This window comes from Astatotilapia calliptera, chromosome 11, assembly GCF_964374335.1.
Source record: "Astatotilapia calliptera chromosome 11, fAstCal68.1, whole genome shotgun sequence".
Classification (NCBI taxonomy): Eukaryota; Metazoa; Chordata; class Actinopteri; order Cichliformes; family Cichlidae; genus Astatotilapia; species Astatotilapia calliptera.
The window spans coordinates 37,557,655-37,577,546 of NC_137432.1; the positions used below are offsets into that span (position 1 = coordinate 37,557,655).

Genomic DNA, 19,892 nt, shown 5'->3' on the forward strand with positions numbered 1-19,892 from the left:
CCATAAAACCCCCCAATGGTTCTAAGACAAGGCACTGTGTGTGTGTGTCTATGTGTGTCTATGTGTGTGATGGGGGTGTGTTTGTGTGACCTCCTGCTCACCAAAAGGGTCATAAAAGCAGGAAGCTTACAACACAAGAAGCAGATCTGTCAGACAGGATGTATCTGCAATAAAACCTCCCCCAGCACAGAGAGGCTGAGGTGGTCAGGATCAAAGGAATGTCTTGATCCTGCTGCTTAAACTAAGACTTTACAAATTTAAGAAACACAATGACAACATTCAACAATTTGACTTAACAGTTTGATTTTAAATTTGACTGATTTATTTTAAGAGGCTGTGCACCACAGGCTTTTAAGGTGTGTCTGACAATCTGAGCTCTGATTTAACTGAAGAATCAAAGTAGAATAATCAAAATCATGAAATGTATTCAAATTAGTTTTATTGGCGCCCTGTTTGCCATCATAACCCGTAAGTTGTGAAAAAGTAGAGGCGTGTAAAGTTGTTCTTTTATTTAGTTCATAAAATAAGATGAAAATTACAAATTTCATGCATTGAGAAAAACAGCTGAAGAAGAAAAATCATAGTTATTAAAAAGAAAATCATTTGCACCTGTTTCCTGACACCACAGCAGGACCCTCAAAGCAGAGCGTCACCCTGCTCAGGAGAGTCGTGATTAGAGGTCCAGCAACACTAATCTACAGAGTAATTACTTTTCAAACATTACACATACATATACTCGATTACTAACCCTAATATACACAATAATTTAGGAGCTAGCTACTGATATTTGTCAGTCAGATAACTTCTAAAGATTAAAAGACGTAATCGATTTATCATTAAAACATCAGCCAGTAATAATGAATACACAGATGATGTCACTTCCTGGTGTGCAGACTAAACCGACCCACAGTCTTCCTTCTCACAGTAAGCGGCTGTCTCCTCCTCTCTGTGGAAAACCTTCCCATCAGGCTGCGTCCTCCACCTCAGCCTCACCTCCTCAGTGACTCCTTGCTCCGCCAGCTTCTCCCTCACCTGAAACACAGTTTGCACACATTGTGACAGTGTGTAAAATCAACAAGTGTTTGAAACCTGATGAAGACACAGTGACTGATTTATAACCAGCACAATCACCGAGGAGTCTGAAAATACCAGGATCACTGAACTTTCATTCTTAAATTCTTGAATTCATGACAACACTGTTGTCATTGACTATTTTCTTTCTTGCTGACTGAGGACATGCAGACAAGAGGAAAATGCCACCAAATGATCCTCTGGTTTTTTAGTTTAAAGATGCAAGAGGCTGCAGTTTGGTGGGGCTCTGCTGCAGCTCTGCAGCAGGAACAGGGTGTCGTGTGTCCTCTGACCTGCTGCAGGATGGACTCTTGCACTGCGGGGTCGTTCAGGTCTGCAGAGCCCCCTCTCAGCTGAACCTTCACCCTGCGCTGCAACACTGGAGTTTGGACATCTGCAGAGAAACAACAAGCCGATCAGACCTGGAGGATCAGGCTCTGCAGTAACAGTGAGCACAGACTCACCCTGGTAGCAGAGGAAGGGGTGGGTATTATCGCATGGCTGGAAAAGCAACGATGATGATGATTGGTCCACCATCACACAGTCCCCATCTCCTGATTGCAAAGTCAGAGGCAGGAGCTGGACGTCGCTGCCATCGGACCACTCCCAGCTGTTGCTCAAACCAATCCAGGCAAGTGACAAAGAGGGAATCAGCCATCTATTTCCATTCACTGAATAACTATCATATATGTGTGACGCCAGCAGAGTCACGATCTCCGTGTTGTTCACCACACTGTTGACGGTGCTCAGGTCTGTGTACCTGTCCCTGCAGTAGGACCGAGCGCCATGAAAGCTCCTCGAGTCCTGCACCAGGATGTAACGGCCAGCATCACCTGGAAGAGAAACGAGCAGACAGAGTCAGAGCACAGGCTGGAAATGTTCACCAACAACATTCGCCTTTTTTAAACTACAAACTGATATTTTTAAGAAATGCTGATCATGATATCTTTTCTTCGACTAAATGTGTTTTAGTTGTACATAATAATATAAATATATAAATATATCTATCTATCTGAGAGACTATTGTTCCTTCGTCGTGGTGCTTTTAGGTGCCGATGCCACTCACCGCTGTAACAGATGAAGTGCTTCTCTTCTGAACAGTCTCTGGTCGACCAGAATCCCAATGCAGATACCGTCACACACTTCCCCACACCAGGCTCGCCTGTGCCCCAGTTTGTGAAGGTTGATTTACCTGTTCCAGTATAAGACCACTTCCAGACCCTGAAGAGTCCGATCCAGAATTTTTGACTCCCCACCAGCCGTTGAGCCGCCATAGTTTCGTCTTTGCTGGTGAAGGTGGCGAGATCGGTGTACTTCTCTCTGCAGTAAAGCTGAGCTTCGGTCCAGGTCTTTGACTGAGTGACGAAGTGGAACTGTCTGTCGCACTGACCAGACTGAAACTGGCAAACGACCACATAACCTGAGAGACGACACAAGAGACAGCCCTGACTGCAAAAACACACGCCACCCAAAACGTCACCGATTATTCTGTGCCAGGAAAACTTCCGTTTATCGCTTTGACTCAACAAACTCTGCTCGTCTCCACTGATAACTGTGAATCGTTTTGATTTATTAACATCTGAAAAACCAAAGTGGTCCACAGGCAATCAACCACACAAAGTTTGATATTTTTGGCAATTAATTATTTTATGTCTGTTCAGGTATTCCACTCTTCTGCAGTTGAATAAAGAAGTCGTGAAAATAAAATTTCTCCAGATCAAAGTAAAATTAGCTCCAGTATACCTTCCTGGTTATACTGGAGGGAGTTTTTTCTTCCCACTGTCACCAAAGCGCTTGCTCACAGGGATCATCTGATTGTTGGGGTTTCTCTGTGTTACTGTAGAGTCTTTAACCAACTGTTGCTGTGATGTGGTGCTGTATAAATAAAACTGAACTGAACATTAGCTGCAGTTCCAGCAACAGAGTAAACCTCAAAACATTTATGCAATTTCTGCATCACTAACTGAATCTATATAAATTCCAGTGGCAATACAACACCAGCTGTTTGTGATGGCATAACGTCACAGCTTCATTCAGTCATGTTGGTGAGATACACTGAAATCAGGCTGTAAATAAAAGAATCAGTAAAACGTGGCACTTTACACAGAGACGCCACACATAACCTGCTCCAGACCAAGTTATGTGTTTATCATCAGTTGCTATGGTGATCTAGCAGGTGAAAAGATGAAAACAAGAAACTGACTTTAAGCTTGATAATCACACTCTCACCTCGTAGCACACAGTTTCAGTTTATTGTGGTTTGAGGCCGACAGGTCGCCACATATCCTTGTAACTAAATGTGTGAGAGTGAGACATGTTTGCTGACCTGAGAGCAGCAGGAGGAGCGCTTCACCACACTTCATGACGGACAGCTCGGAGACTGTAAGCACTTCTTCTGCAACCATTTCATCATGGACACAAAACGTCATCAGCATAGAGGGACACTTCTTTATTGTTACTGAGTTATTTCTCACTGTAAACTGTCAGCGTGTTCCTTTGTGGGAGTCTGAAGACATTATTTTCATGTGTTTAGCATCACATTCCTGTGATACAGGAAGGAGGATAATCACAGGCCTTAAATCAACCCTGGCATTACTCCTGTTTGTTCTCCAAATTGGGACGATTAATGATAGATGGGACCTTCTAGTCTACAGTTCCACAGTGACACTGACCTATCCCACCGGCTGACAGCAACAGCTCTGTCATGAACTTGAAACAGTGTTAAATTCCTGTTAAATCACTCAAACCAGACTTGAAGAACCAATGTGGCCCAATGAAGCCAATGTACAGATATTACAGACTGAATGATTCTTCCATCAACATGAATTATTACTCATCACTTCACATGAATATGAGACAAAAGAGAATCTCAGAACGTACCTGCAGTGAGGAGATGGGGTCAGCGTGTTTGTCCACGAGACACCCAGACTGTCCCTCTAAATATACATCTGTCCCTCCCTCCTCTTCCTCCTCTCTCAGAAAGTCATCAATAACTATGTAAAAACCCGGCACATGTTCTTAGACATATAGAAGTGTTCATTAAAGTCTATTTGGTTAAAAGATTTATGGAGTCGTTTCTGAATGCAAAAACAGGCATATAAATCTGAAGTTGACTTATTCACACTCATTTCAGATGCAAACGACTCGCCGATCAGAACAGGCTGTGACTGAAGTGTGAAGCTGTTAAATCAAAGAGATGGAAGATAGAAACTGTGAGCAGGACGTTGGGTCAGTTGATTTATTTTACTTCTCTCTTCAGTTTTACTCCATTAAAATGAAGTTGTATTAAAAGCTTTTGAATCTTATCATCATTTGTCAGTACAGACGGAAATCTTGGCATCTTCATTTGAATCTAAAGCAGAAGCATTTCGCGTGTTTGCATGGATACAGCACAGTCTCTCTGCCTCACCACTTTGTGGTTATTTGAGTAAAGCTGTAATTATATTATAACTCTGATAAAAGAGTGTTCAGATTCAACTCTTCATCTAAAATGATCTGTGCTGACCGACTGAAGACACGTTTTACATCTAACTTCTAATTGTACTGATTTGGCAGTTTTTATATTACAAATATTTAATATTAAGAATTTATTTTTTTCCTGCTTCTTGATTGTTACAATTCTCTGTAGTAATCATCACGTTGGCATCTTTTGTTTCAGTCAGGTTTCAGAGCTCATCACAGCACAGAAACAGCTTTAGTGAAGGTTACAAATGATCTTCTTATGGCCTCTGACAGTGGACTCATGTCTGTGCTTGTCCTGCTAGACCTCAGTGCAGCGTTCCATACTGTCGACCATAATATCCTATTAGAGCGATTAGAGCAGCTGTAGGTGTTACAGGTACTGTGCTGCAGTGGTTTGTATCATATCTTGTTTGTTTTTTTGTTTTTTGTTTACAAATTTCAACTGTAGTACATTCCAGTACATTATCGATCACCATCATCATCTTATCCACCACATTGAATTTCAAGATTTGTCCACATACAAGGCCACTCCTCCTCCTCCTTTGTTTCGCCTGGTTATAAATGTGAATTCATAACCCTCCAGTTCAAAGTCTGTTCCTTTTTCCATATTGATCCAAGTTTCTGATAAGGCAATGACACTAAATGGATGTGAAAACTGGTTAAGATATTCTTTGATATGATTAAAATTAGCATAGAGACTTCTACAGTTAAAGTGGATAATTGATCGTTTATTCTCAGTTTGAATCCTCTGATTGTAGTCTTCATTTGTATAGTAACAGCAGCTGTTATTGATAGATGAGAAGAAGTTGTTGTCTGGGTCTGTGTATTGTGATCCATAAAGTTAAATGTTTTCAGTTCCATTTGATCATATTCTGCAACTGTCTGACTGATGCAGCTGTTTCTTCCAGATGTATCTGAGTTCTTCCTTCCAGTGTGTGTCATAAGTGAGTGTGTGGTTGTCTGTTACCTTGTTTGTCATCCAGATCGTGTTGCTCACTGATATTTTTCGAGATCTGCCATGTTTTTTTTGCCTGTCCCAGATCTTTAGCCATCAGAATTGTTGTCTGAAGGCCAAGAAAGATGCCAAGCGGATTTACTTTACCAGGTGGATCATCATGGCCTTGCCATATTGGTCCATTTGATTGACCTTTATTATAATTATGAATTTATTTTATTTTCAGTTGCTACAAACGGGACAGACATGACTGGGGGATAGGACAGGGAGAAAGAATGAAAGAAAGAGAGGGAGAGAAAGAAAAACAGAGGAGGGGAGAAGAGACGGTGAGAAGGGGGGAAGAAAAAAACAGAAAAGCAAACAAAACACCTGGATCACCTGTATGGAGAAAAAAACCAGAAGAGAAAACAAACAACAAAGAGCAACATAATAAAAACAACACCATCACAATAAAGTAGCTAACAGTAGATAACAGTAGATACTTTTTTAATTTCACCTGTTGAGAAAGAAAAAAGAAAGCAAGCAGAAGAGAACAAGAGTAATAGAATAAACAACATCACAATGATATATGGGAATATGACAGTAAATACTAAATGTTAAACATTATTGTGCAGCACATAAGATCAACAGAACACAGTGTGCTTTGAGGTAGGAGCCAAAAAGGGTGTAGTTTGTGTGTGTGATCACCCGTGTGTACACCTGTGAGCATGGACGCGCTTGTTTTTTTTAAAAGGTTCCTTCATGTAATGATCTGCTAGAGGGTGTGGGGGGGCCACAGCCCCGTCCTCCAGGGCGTGAAGCAGGTATGGAGGAGATCAAAACTCCAGACATCCAGAGGCCCCAAAACACAAGAGACCAAGGAAGACCAACAGAGGGGCAGCCGCGCCACTGTCCCAGAAAGAGCTGAGGAGAGTCCCAGATGAGGGCTCACTCAGCAGCCGCGGAGCAGAAGCCAGGGGGAGTTGCAGTGACGCGCCTGTGAGCTCCGCCGGCAGCCAGCCGTGCCTGAGTGACCGAGCCCCAGGCCGAGAGGCCGTGGGCACCCCACCTCCGAAGTGGCCCGAGCGAGCCCCAGGCTCCAGGCCCCGATAAGCGGCCGCCAAGGAGTGAGCCGGTGTGTACCTGGACGCCCACCCCCAGACACAAAGAACCAACTCCTCCTCCGCCATGTTTTTAATGGTCAGAACTTTGGCTTCCTCTGGTGATCCGTTTAGTTTAATGAATATTTTACAGTTTGTCGTCCAAGTGCTTTGAAATGTTCCCAGCTTCTTAAGGTGTCGTGCTTTTGTGGCTATTTCAGCATTGTGTTTGGTTAGATGTTCATTGATAAAGACATTAGATCCTTTTAATTTTCTTCCTTGTTTCAGCAGCGTGTTCTTGTGCTTTCAATTTACAAATCTTAATATAATAGCCAGTTTGTTGCCCTTCCTCCTGGGAAGAGGGTGGCATGGTTCAAGGAAGTCCAAAAAACTCCCTGAAAAGCCTTCAGCTGATCCAAAATGCTGCAGCAAGAGTCCTGACAGGGACTAGAAAGAGAGCAGATTTCTCCTGTTTTGGCTTCCTGTTAAATCCAGAATTCAAAATCCTGCTCCTCACATACAAGGTCTTAAATAATCAGGCCCCATCTTATCTTAATGACCTTGTAGTACCATATCACCCTATTAGAGCACTTCGCTCTCACTCTGCAAATCAAATCAAATCAAATCAAATCAAAATTTATTTATATAGCACATATTAAAAACAACAGTGTTGACCATAGTGCTTCACAGTCAATAAAAACACGAGACAGTTAAAACAAACAATAGAAGAGGACAACAAACAATAGGTAACAACGCAACAAGCTAAAACAGCCAACTAGACAGAGTCAAAAGCCAAAGTAAAAAAATAAGTTTTAAGACGTAATTTAAAAGACTGGATAGACTCGGCAGTGCGAATATGAACGGGGAGGTTATTCCAGAGTCTGGGTGCCACGGATGCAAAGGCCCGGTCGCCTCTCGACTTCATTCGAGTCCTAGGTTGTGCTAGGAGCCTGTGGTTGGATGATCTAAGTGCCCTGTTGGGATTGTATGAATGGAGTAAATCAGAAAGATAACTGGGCGCTAAATTATTCAAAATATTAAAAGTGAACAAAAGAATTTTAAAATCTATACGATATTTAACAGGGAGCCAATGTAATTTGGCTAAAATTGGAGTTATGTGTTCATGAATTCTCGTACCTCTGCAGGCCTACTTGTTGTTCCTAGAGTATTTAAAAGTAGAATGGGAGGCAGAGCCTTCAGTTTTCAGGCCCCTCTTCTGTGGAACCAGCTTCCAGTTTGGATTCAGGAGACAGACACTATCTCTACTTTCAAGATTAGGCTTCAAACTTTCCTTTTTGCTAAAGCATATAGTTAGGGCTGGACCAGGTGACCCTGAATCCTCTCTTAGTTATGCTGCAATAGACGTAGGCTGCCGGGGGATTCCCATGATGCATTGAGTTTTTCCTTTCCAGTCACCTTTCTCACTCACTATGTGTTAACAGACCTCTCTGCATTGAATCATATCTGTTATTAACCTCTGTCTCTCTTCCACAGCATGTCTTTATCCTGTCTTCCTTCTCTCACCCCAACCAATCACAGCAGATGGCCCCGCCCCTCCCTGAGCCTGGTTCTGCCGGAGGTTTCTTCCTGTTAAAAGGGAGTTTTTCCTTCCCACTGTCGCCAAAGTGCTGCTCATAGGGGGTCATATAATTGTTGGGTTTTTCTCTGTATCTATGAAGCGCCTTGAGGCGACTTTTGTTGTGATTTGGCGCTATATGAATAAAATTGAATTGAATTGAACTGAATTGAAAAATCCTGCTCCTCACATTAAATAGAATTAAACAAAATAGCTTTTTATTGTCGCTGAACATGTACAACGAAATTGTGGGTGCTCGACAACAACTGTGCAGAAATAAACAATTTGGAAGAACAGGTTGCAAAGTGCTTTGAAGTAGTGCAAACTGAGTCTGTGTGTGAGCGTCCTGAGTGATGAGGGTTACCCAGACCATGGCTCTGATTTGTGGGTGGGTGGTCAGGGTGGGGTGTGGGGGGAGGTGTGTGGGACCTGATTGAGCTGGGGTGCTGACCAGAGGGCAGCGGGTCAAAGAATTGTTGGGCAGGATGTGAGGGGTCACCTGTGATCAGTTTCTGGAAATATTCATTTGATTTATTAGGCTGTAGATTAGTAAGCATGTCCTGAAAGTCGTCCATGGCTATCTTTATTATACTGACTCTGCGTCTGACACTAACCACAACACAGGGTTTGGGACAGTTAGGTTCAGGGTCATCAGTGATGATGACCTCACAGGGTTAAAAAGCCAATCTCAACAGAGAAAGTTGATAACCGCTGTCTTTATTATCTCTTTAAGACTTTGTTGAGGCAGCTGACTCAAAGAAAGTCTGGCTGTGTTGAACTTTGTAGTATACAGTCTACAGACAAGATTAAATACTTATACAGCTTCCTTATTCTGCCTCCAAATTACTTGCCAAGTGTAAAAAATCTTGTATTTTCACTCAGGAAGTGAGCAACATCATGTGACCTTGGAAGGGGCGGGGCTACATGCATTTACACAGAAGCGTGGAGCGAGGAAGAGCCTGTTTCACCTGTGAGCTCAGTAAAAGGAAAGGATGAGTTTGGGCCCAGCAGCAGAAAAATTCCACTGAGTGAGCAGGAGTGTAATCATCATCGTCATATCCAAGGTGGAGCACCCACCCCCCTCCATCCATCCTCCGTTTACACTGCCCCTGCATCACGAGCACTGAGACACTACAGTGAATAAAGTTAAGGTGGACTCCCCATGTTACTTCCCTTCTTTTCATGCCAAATCTGTTGAGGGGCGCCTTAATTTAACTATCTATATTAAATTTTGTGTAACAAACTGGGATATTTAGAATAAAGCTATATATCGGAGCTACTTTATTATATTTTGTAACTTTGTAGCATATTATATTTTATTTATTGATTGTATTGGAGGAACTGTGACCACATTATTTCCTCTGGTATTAATAAAGCATTTTGATTCTGCTACCTCTGCAGCTCATTAGCTGCGCTCATTTAACCTGACTGAGCGTGACCAGTAGAAATAAAGGATCGAACTCAGTAATTCCTGGAAACCAGATCTTTGTTCAGCGTCAGCAAACCAGCAGCTTAGCCTGTAGCTGATGACTAAAAGGACCCACAGTGCTCAAACTGCACCTTTTTCATGATCCAGGGCAGGTCTGGCTTCTTCTTTCAGTGAAATTTAGTGGTGACTTTAAAATCAGTGCATTTTATTTGTCTGTGACTGAGCCTCCATCTTTGGGAGTGGTGCTGTGTGAGACTCTCAAAGCACGTTTTGCACTTTTAGAGGAGATGCACTAAAACTGTAACATCATTAAAAAGACGCTGAAGCCAAACAAACAAAGAACAAAATAAAAACTGTTTGTTCTCTATGATTGGAACTGACATGTGAAATGTGTCGGGTTGTGTCGTCATCATCACTGATTTGTTTGGAGGAGTCGAGCTTGAACGCTCTTTTCTCCCAATTCTAATAATGACAACATTATTCAAATAAGACTGAAGTGGTCGGGCAGACGTCAGTCTGTTTGCATCTGTAATAACTTTGAATAAGTCATCTTCAGTTAAACGACTCTGAGCATCTTTAAACAAATGCACTGTAATGAACACTGGGCTGCTTTCTAAAAAACCACTTTTACAAAGTCTCTGATGGACGTGGGAGGAGGAGCGAGGATGACATTTATATCAGATGAAGAGTTCTGACTGTGTCACAGCTGCACAGACGTCTCATCGTGTCGGGTATGTTCTGCATATGTTTGGTTTATTTGATAATCTCACACATTCATTGTCTGGTATTCTAATAAACAAAATGATGATAATTGAAGGAAGACAACATTTTTAAAGTTGAACGTTTCAAATGTTGAATATGTTTGATAGTTTTGTTTGAATGATTAGATTAGATAGAAATGGAGTGAATGACAGAGACAGCTGCCTCTTTGTTGATGCTGCTTTAAGTGTTATGATTAATAATGAACGAGCAGCTGCAGATGAGATTCATGAGGACGTCTTCACAGTTTTTCAGCTCTCAGTCATGAAGAGGTGTGGACTGATCCTGCTGCTGCTCTCAGGTCTGTGAACTCATCTCAGTCGCCTCATTTACAGTTTGAATAAAACTTTTGATGTCAGAAAATCAAAGAAAGCACAAAGTGAACTGCTCCATAGGGATTATTTTAAAGGTGTCTGTAAACGAGCTTCAAGCAGTCACAGAAACACTCGTACAATCTCCAAAGACCTTTGTCATGTCAACTAAACTTCTAAAGGTTTCTTTGGGTCCAGTTAGAAGTTTGATTGACAGTCTAATGGTCGGTAGTTTGTAAGAGTTTGTATAAAGTGAAGTAAAAGAGTAAAGAAAGAAAGGAGGGAAGAGTCAGTGCATGAACGTGGCTGTTTGTGTGCACTGCTGAGAAAAACACGTCTTGATTTTATTTTCTGTGTAGAAATCTGACTGAAAGCCTGAAACGCTGCAAACCCGTCAGCTCGCTGAAAAAGATCCTGACTGCTTTTACCACGTCCGTGTGCACGTTAGAGCAGGGCGATATGACCAAAAATATTTATCACGATATTTCATTTTCTTATTGTTGCCTAACATTGTACCGGTATTACCGTGAACGGTATAATATGGCCCAGCCCTAGTGCACGTGTTGTTCAGCTTTGAGCCTCGACCACTAACACGTCGTTTTCCTTCATTGTGCACACTGAAGAGGAAAAATCGTCCAAATACATGTGCAATAAGGCCAGAGTGAAAAACAAACTTAGCACTGTTAAAGCAGCTTTTTAAGCTGATGTGAGAGTTTCGCCCTGGAGCAGGAAACCAGTGTGTAGGTGTCCACAGGCACCGTAAAACAGCTTTTAACCAGTACACGAGTTACACATCCTTTGAAGGACACATATATTAACATATATTCACGTCTTTAAAGATGTCAACAAAAAGTTTGCGTTGTGGTAGCATGTAAAGAATTTATTCTCCTGATGACTAAAATAGTCGAGCTGAGGTGAGTCTGTGACCGCGCTGACTGACTCGTGTCCTCTCAGGTTACGTGATGGTCTGCCATCTTCAGTCTGATCAGTTAGTCAGACAGCTCCACCTGGTTGACCTGCAGAAGTCCTGGAACGATGCTCAGCAATACTGCAGAGATGAGTACATTGACCTCGCCATCGTTAACAGCTCAGCTCTCATCCAGGAAGCCCAGAAAAGGGCGGGGAGCACCGAGGCGTGGATTGGACTCTCCAAAGGCTGGAAATGGTCTCGCCTCGGTCCAGTTCAGTCATCCTGGTTTAACATGTGGTCACCGGGACAGCCAGGGACTGATGAGTGTGTTACAATATCTAGTGATGGATCATGGTCCACAAGACCGTGCTCAGCTACTTATTACTTTGTCTGCTATGACGGTGAGTGTTTCAGACTTTGGTACCAGGGTTTGACAAACTGAACATTTTAGCTGCAGGTTTGAATCCGTCTGATCTTTTGTTTCAGTTGCGACTAACAAACACATCCAGGTGAAGAACTCAATGACCTGGTCTGATGCTCAGTCTCACTGCAGACAGACGTACACAGACCTGAGCACCATCACCAACACGCAGGACAACAGCCAGGTCGCTTCTATGTTGCCATCTTATTATCAAGCCTGGATTGGACTGTACAGAAAATACTGGACGTGGTCAAACTCGAGCACAGCCTCCAACCTGCCGTGGGGGCCCGGGCAGCCTGATGACAGCGTAAACTGTGCCACAATAGTCGGATCAACAGGCTCCTTCAACAGTCATAACTGTGATGACCAACGCCCCTTCCTCTGCTCCAGAGGTGAGTCTGTCCTCTGTGTTTCTGCACAGTCTGGTCCTCCTGGGCTCATCCGGACACTCTTGGCACAGCACTGCCGATGCTTTGGGTGGCGCTGTCATTTAGTGTTTGCTCTGTCTGCGGTAGAGTATCACTTCCTGTTCCTGTTTCAACACAGGAACAGGAAGTAGTAGTTGAGTAGCTTATCTGCGTAGCAATTTAATTAAAAACCTTTAGATAACTTCTGTTTTCATAGTATAATCTTCACGTGCACCATGGCTACTTCACCTGTCCCTCCTGCACTTTCTTGCTCATTGTGTCAGATGTTTAGTTACTCCTTTAGCAGTAATGATATTTGTAACAAATGTAGCATATTTGCAGCTCTGGAGGCCAGGATTACTGAATTGGAGACTCGGCTTCGCACCCTTCATTCACCCGTAGCTAGCCAGGCCCCTGTAGCTGGTGCAGCCGAAGATAGCGTAGGCCCCGCTAGCTGTTCCCCGGCAGACCCCAAGCAGCTGGGGAAAGAGGGCAGCTGGGTCACGGTGAGGAGGAAGCATAGTCCTAAACAGAAGCCCCAGGTACACCACCAACCCGTTCATGTGTCTAACCGTTTTTCCCCACTCGGCGACACACCCGCCGGGGGTCAAACTCTGGTAATTGGTGATTCTGTTCTCAGACATGTGAAGCTAGAGACACCGGCAGGGGCCAGAGCAGGCGACATTGAAGGAAATTTAAAACTCCTGGCTAAGGGTAAACGTAAATTCAGTAAGATCATAATTCACGTCGGCAGTAATGACACCCGGTTACGCCAATCAGAGGTCACTAAAATCAATATTGAATCGGTGTGCAACTTTGCCAAAACAATGTGGGACTCTGTAGTTTTCTCTGGTCCCCTCCCCAATCAGACCAGGAGTGACATGTTTAGCCGCATGTTCTCCTTAAATTGCTGGCTGTCTGAGTGGTGTCCCAGAAACGATGTGGGCTTCATAGATAATTGGCAAACCTTCTGGAGGAAACCTGGTCTTGTTAGGAGAGACGGCATCCATCCCACTTTGGATGGAGCAGCTCTCATTTCTAGAAATATGGACAAATTTATTAAACCCCCCAAAATATGACTATCCAGAGTTGGGACCAGGAAGCAGAGTTGCAGTCTTACACGCCTCTCTGCAGCTTCTCTCCTCCTGCTACCCCCCCAAAAACCCATCTCCATAGAGACTGTGTCAGCTCCCAAACAGACAAAAAACAAACTAAAAACCAGAAACAAACAACTTAAACATAAACAATTACAAAGAAAGAACAATACAGTATCCACATCTGAACCAAAGAGTAAAACAGTGAAATGTGGATTATTAAATATTAGGTCTCTCTCCTCCAAGTCTCTGTTAGTACATGACTTAATAATTGATCAACAAATTGATCTACTATGCCTTACAGAAACCTGGTTGCAGCAGGATGATTATGTTAGTTTAAATGAATCAACACCCCCGAGTCATTCTAACTACCAGAAATCTCGAAGCACAGGCCGAGGGGGTGGTGTGCTGGGCTGGTTCTAGACAGGCATATATGAGGGAGCAGACAGAAATGTAAAGGGGGCACATGGTGGCAGCTGAGGCGAATGTGGGGTGCTCTGAATAACTGTTTTTGTCATGTAATTGGATTGCACTTTGTCAAACCTCTACCCTAAAACCTGACCAACTTGGGTGTCCCCCCTGAAGGCTCAGCTTCTGCAGGTCTAGATCTTAGTGTCACTGAGGCACACAAACCCCCTGACCACGTTAAGGTGGCAATCACTCAGGAGGAAAACTGAAAAACAAAATAAAAAATAATAAAATAAAATATTGCTCATCAGATTCTACCAACTAAAAACATGACATTTACCTTAATTAGATGCCCTATGTTAAATACATTTGAATCCAACCATAGTACTTCTCACTATTGCCAATATTAACAAAACTAAAAAGGGTAGGCCAAGTTATGAAAAAAGGGCACTTCTCCAACTCTTGAAAAATAGAAATAAAAAATACATTAAAATATCCATCCAGTTCTTTAAAACCAACAACATAAAATCTATCTTAATTTGATTGCCTAAGTAAAGTATCAAATCAATTTTATTTATATAGCACTTTTACATTATACATGCTTCCCTTAGGCAGCATCATTAGAAGACATAGCATACATTTACACTGCTATGCAGATGACACCCAGCTCTATCTGTGCATGAAGCCAGATAACACACACCAATGAGTTAAACTGCAGGAATGTCTTAAAGACATAAAGACCTGGATGGCCGCTAACTTTCTGCTTCTTAATTCAGATCAAACTGAGGTTATTGTACTCGGCCCTGAAAAGCCTAGAAATATGGTATCTAAGCAGATTCTTACTCTGGATGGCATTACCATGGCCTCCAGTAACACTGTGAGGAACCTTGGAGTCATTTTTGACCAGGACATGTCCTTCAATGCACATATTAAACAAATATGTAAGACTGCGTTCTTCCATTTGCGCCCCTCCCTGAGCTCTGAGTTCTGCTGGAGGTTTCTTCCTGTTAAAAGGGAAAAAGTTTTTCCTTCTGACTGTCGCCAAAGTGCTTATTCATAGGGGGTCATTTGATTGCTTGGTTTTTTCTCTATATGTATTACTATAGGGTCTACCGCACAGTATAAAGCGCCTTGAGGCGACTGTTGTTGGGATTTAGTGATGTATAAATAAAATTGAATTGAATTGAATGGCCCTTTTCTTTCTCTGCAGATGTCAAACCTTCAGCCTCGAGGTCAGTGAAGGTTCAGCTGAGGGCGGGATCTGCAGACCTGAACGACCCCACAGTGCAAGAATCCATCCTGCAGCAGGTCAGAGGTCACACGGGCCCCGATACAAGGAACAGACCGCTATAACTACTGTGAAATGATAGAGAGCAGTGAGTCTGTGCAGGTTCAGGGACACGTGACAGCACACAGCTGCAGAGATACGGGGCTCGTGTAATGCAATCCCATCCATTTGTATTATTTAACCTTTTTAACTGGTAACTTGAAGAAGTCACTTAATTTCAGATTACTGTGAGGAGACGACGTGAACCAATGACAGGCAATGAGGCCTAATTCCAGACTTCAGTTTCATCCCCAGCCAGTTCATTTAGTTCATTTCCCCCAGAAACAGCACCAACAACGTTTTCTGCTCACTACAGAAACAACGGCTGATTAATGAGGAGCTTCTGTTAATGTGTGAAAACTGTGTTTCAGGTGAGGGAGAAGCTGGTGGAGCAAGGAGTCACTGAGGAGGTGAAGCTGAGGTGGAGGACGCAGCCTGATGGGAAGGTTTTCCACAGAGAGGAGGAGACAGCCGCTTACAGTGAGAAGGAAGACTGTGGCGGTTTAGTCTGAACGTTATTGGCTGATGTTCCTCAGATGATCTGCTGTGTAATTCAACTTATTTCCATCTCTGTACTCTGACTGCTGGACTGTAACAGCGTAGCTTTGCATGACTGACAGTTGGAAATCATCCTTCTTTATCCTAAGCTCAGATCAGAGTGTCTGATGAGCTGTTTTATGCCTCTTTGTCTCTTCTGATTGGTGAAGCTAAAGTTTGCAGGTGAGCGGGTGGGCGGACCTTCTGTGTCTCAGATATAAATGTTCATGATATCCTGTCTCTACATATGAAAGTTCAAGAGGAGAAAAAGGTGAAACTGAGTGTTCAGAGCAGCCTGATGTCTGAGCTTTTTGACTTCATACTTTATAGTTCAAATGAGCACCCAGCAATATAACAGTAGATATGCCGTATATGTCAGTGAATCGCGCATTTATGCTCTCTATTATCATATTAAATATACATTTTTCTGTCTCAGAAATGTCTCTGCTGCTGTTTGATTCTGTAAACTACAGTCATGGCTCTGCATCCATCTTCATTGTAAACTCTATTCAATAAAGTCTATTGATATTTTATTGTCCTGTCAGAACTTTCAGTTGCTTCATTTTTATGCTCTTATTTTGAATTTGATGCCAGTAACCAGAGGTGGGACCAAGTCATTGTTTTGCAAGTCTCAAGTAAGTCTCAAGTCTTTATCCTCAAGTCTCAAGTCAAGTCTCAAGTAATGTCAGGCAAGTCAGAGTCGAGTCTCAAGTCACTGGTGTAAAAGTCCGAGTCAAGTCACAAGTCTGAAATTTTGAATTTCAAGTCCTTTCGAGTCATTAAAAAAAAAAAAAGAAAAAAGTATGTTGCAGTTATGCTAAATGTAAATATTAGACCATGTAATTTTTAAATCTGTGTTTTTCTCAACACATGACAAAATAGTGAACTTAGAAAATATACACAAATTGTGAAATTGCACCTCTTTAAAATGCAGCTCAATTAAACCTAGCTCCAAGAATAATTTTCACCGACAGTTCTGAGATAAGCTGCATGTTATTCTTGGATGCGGTTGTAGGACCGGCTTTAAAATCGCATGACAAAAATATCATACACATTAAAAAGAACTGCATCACCAACGTAGCCTGGACAACATTTGCTAGTTAGATGAAGTCAGCTATCTCATCTTAGCATATTTATATGCATATTTATAATCATACGGTTCTTGTGAGTGCATACACTCATGAAGTTTAGTAACTTCAGGTCACTGCAACAAGCCCAGGTACAGTTTACCGACGGATGGGTGCAGGACCTTGAAATGCACCGTGTAGAACGAAAGACCATCGTACGTATCATAAGTTTACCAGTCTCACAAATCGTCGTCATAAATACACATTCGTTAACCGTTTATTAATAGGACCTTTGAGCTCAACGGTAATTAATTAGTAGTGGAAATAATTTCTGGTAGCATCACAGAAATGTAGCAGTGACAATAATATTGTATGCTGTAATCGCACTGGGCAATTAGTGATACAAAACAACTGTTTTATCCTGTGAATAAAAGTATATGTTTTTGTCAATGTACCATAATAACAGAGGCGAAACGCAAAATTGTGTCAGGACAATTCACTATTTATGCACAATAAACAAAGGAGCATAGCGCAACAATTTCTGTTCAGCGCCAGACTTGCTTGTAACCTATATCACCAATTATGTTATGAAAATGACGTATTAACTACTAAAAAACACTGACCTTCGTGTAAATGCTTGGAGCAGACTAACCTGTGAGCTGGAGGGTTCTGGGACGTTATATTTGATCTTTGAATGGCTGCGATCCAGGCCATCCGTCGCGTCTTTGTTACTTCGGAAACATGGCTTGAACAATTTCTCTTCAACGACGTAATCCGATAACAACCGATCTCTTTACCCGTCAGCTTCTCGTGGCTGTCATGCGGCCGGCTATTGCAGTTAATAATACAACAGCTTCTTGACATTTTTGTGTTTCTTTTTATCGCTGTATAACTGATTTCAATTGAAAGCCTGCGTGCGCTAGTACCGCTTGCCACGAGTTCCCAGAATCCTTTGCGGTTCTACCCGTGAATGACGTCACATTTTCAATCTCTATATAATATGCATGTTAAATTTTATATTTGGGGTAAAATATCAAGTCTTTTCAAGTAAACCGGTTCAAGTCCAATTCAAGTCCCAAGTCATTGGTGTAAAAGTCCAAGTCAAGTCACAAGTCTTAGAACATTTTTTCAAGTCAAGTCTAAAGTCATAAAATTAATGACTCGAGTCTGACTCGAGTCCAAGTCATGTGACTCGAGTCCACACCTCTGCCAGTAACACACATCATAAAGGCTGAGACAACATGAAGTTTAATGCTAAACAATAAGAGTCTCACATACAGTGAAGCTGATTGGCGGGACAGCAGTCACATGACTGGCTATGAAATCCCAGACAGACAATCCAACAGTTTGTGAAACATCTGAATGTAAAATGCTGAAAACTTCTGCTGCTCATCTGTTCACAGAAAAATCTGTGAAAGCGACGAGACGGCTGTGTGACGGTGATTTTCAAAATAAATTCAGATCAAATATTTTCTGTTTTAAAACACAAAGTGTTTCACAGTCTGATAAAACTCCACATCAAGACCAGAGTACCTGTCCACACAGCGGTGCATTCACTGCTGCACACACACACACACACACACATTAGAGGAACAAAAGCCAAAAACAACAGGAAACAGATTAAAGCTCATCTATAAAATGAGTTTTCAGCAGTCGCTGCCCTGACATGGACATGGCTGATGTGTTTACAGATTCTGCACTGTAACAAATGGCAGTGAAATTGACATATAAACCATGTAAAATCCCTACAGAAATGTATAGTAAACCCCAAAACATATTTTTCCTGTTTCAATCACATCGAATTTTTGTAAACTATTAAACAGAATGTTTTTGTTACATTTACAACATCAATGTGTGATTATAATCAAATTTATTTGTTAAAACTACAAATATTGGGAACAAAAACAGTGAAATACTTTAATATTCTAACAAAACAATTATGTTAATTTGACATGCAAATATTGTAAAAACTATAGTTTTAGTCAGTTGTTTTTAAAATACACGAATTATATGTAAGTCACTTTACAAGTTTATACTGTAGGCCTTTAACATGATTTCATGATTCATGAAATTATGCAAATTCAGGTATACGGCTAATAAAAATGTATTCACAGAAAATATCATTGTGAACCTGAGAGGTTACTTCTCTATTTTTATGCTATACAAAAATATACAATTATAATGACATTTTTTAATTATTCAGGCTTATTTGCAGCCTATTGTACAGTAACCTATAAGAAATTATTATTATCGATATCTTAGGTAAAACTTCTGTTCAGTCGTAATCCTGATATTCTTTATGTTTCTTTTAATTGTAATGTGATACTTAGACTAGACTACTGTTTTTGGGTTAGGTCAGCAATGTATCATATCACAGGCTAAACAACCTAACAGTGCCTTCCATAGGATGTCTATGGTGCCTCCTCTCCACAGAGCTGTAGCTACTGTAGCCTGCACTGTTAGGAGTTGGGTTCTGCTTATATGGTGTTTTTGTCTGTATGTGTTTTTGGTGCCTCCCTTTTTGTATAGGTAGGCGGGGCAGTGAGTCACTGAACCTGGCACACCTGTTACTCATCAGCTGCATTCTTCAGAAGTGTTCTTTAGGAGCTACCTGACAGAAGACTAGTGTCCGAGTATTGACGTTTTTGGAGAGTCTGTAATTCTGCCCCTGCCTGCTGGAGCCGTTGGATTATTTCTGGTGACTGTAAGAAGTTTTGTTTCCTCCCCAGGATTTCGCCTCGTCTGGAGGTTTTGGCAATAAACAGTACCAAGTAAGCTCTCTGTAAAGTCTACTTTAAGCTTTTCTCGGTTATCGGTTATCATTTTTTTAGATCGAGTGCACCTGTGTACCTGTGTGTGTTTCCGTCACCTGCACGTCCTGGCTCCGCGTCCACATTCATACGCTATTGTACATACTTTGTCCTTGTAAAACCTCCCCATCACTGTAAATAAACTGTCTTCACCGCAACTCTGCCTCCGTGCGTTCTGTTCCCTGGGTCCGTCTGCATTTGCCATAACACTGAGTGCGCCTAATTTTGAATGTGCATCTGTAGCTCGTCTCTGATTGGATGAGGGCGGG

At 42.0% G+C, this 19,892-nt stretch overlaps 1 protein-coding gene across 2 annotated transcripts; it reads left to right on the forward strand.

Annotated features, from left to right (window-relative positions):
- Positions 1-10,078: 10,078 nt before the first annotated feature.
- LOC113032533 (putative C-type lectin domain family 20 member A) lies at positions 10,079-16,279 on the forward strand. Of its 2 annotated transcripts, XM_080308596.1 has the most exons (6): positions 10,079-10,303; positions 10,579-10,632; positions 11,597-11,953; positions 12,039-12,365; positions 15,093-15,190; positions 15,581-16,279. In XM_080308596.1, exons 2-6 carry the CDS (start codon positions 10,596-10,598, stop codon positions 15,719-15,721), a joined length of 960 nt encoding a protein of 319 aa, XP_080164722.1. In that variant the 5' UTR covers positions 10,079-10,303; positions 10,579-10,595; the 3' UTR covers positions 15,722-16,279. The 2 variants fall into 2 exon arrangements, with proteins under 2 accessions (XP_080164722.1, XP_026041288.2); XM_026185503.2 differs by lacking the exon at positions 10,079-10,303 and having other exon boundaries at positions 10,323-10,632.
- The last annotated feature ends 3,613 nt before the right edge of the window (positions 16,280-19,892 follow it).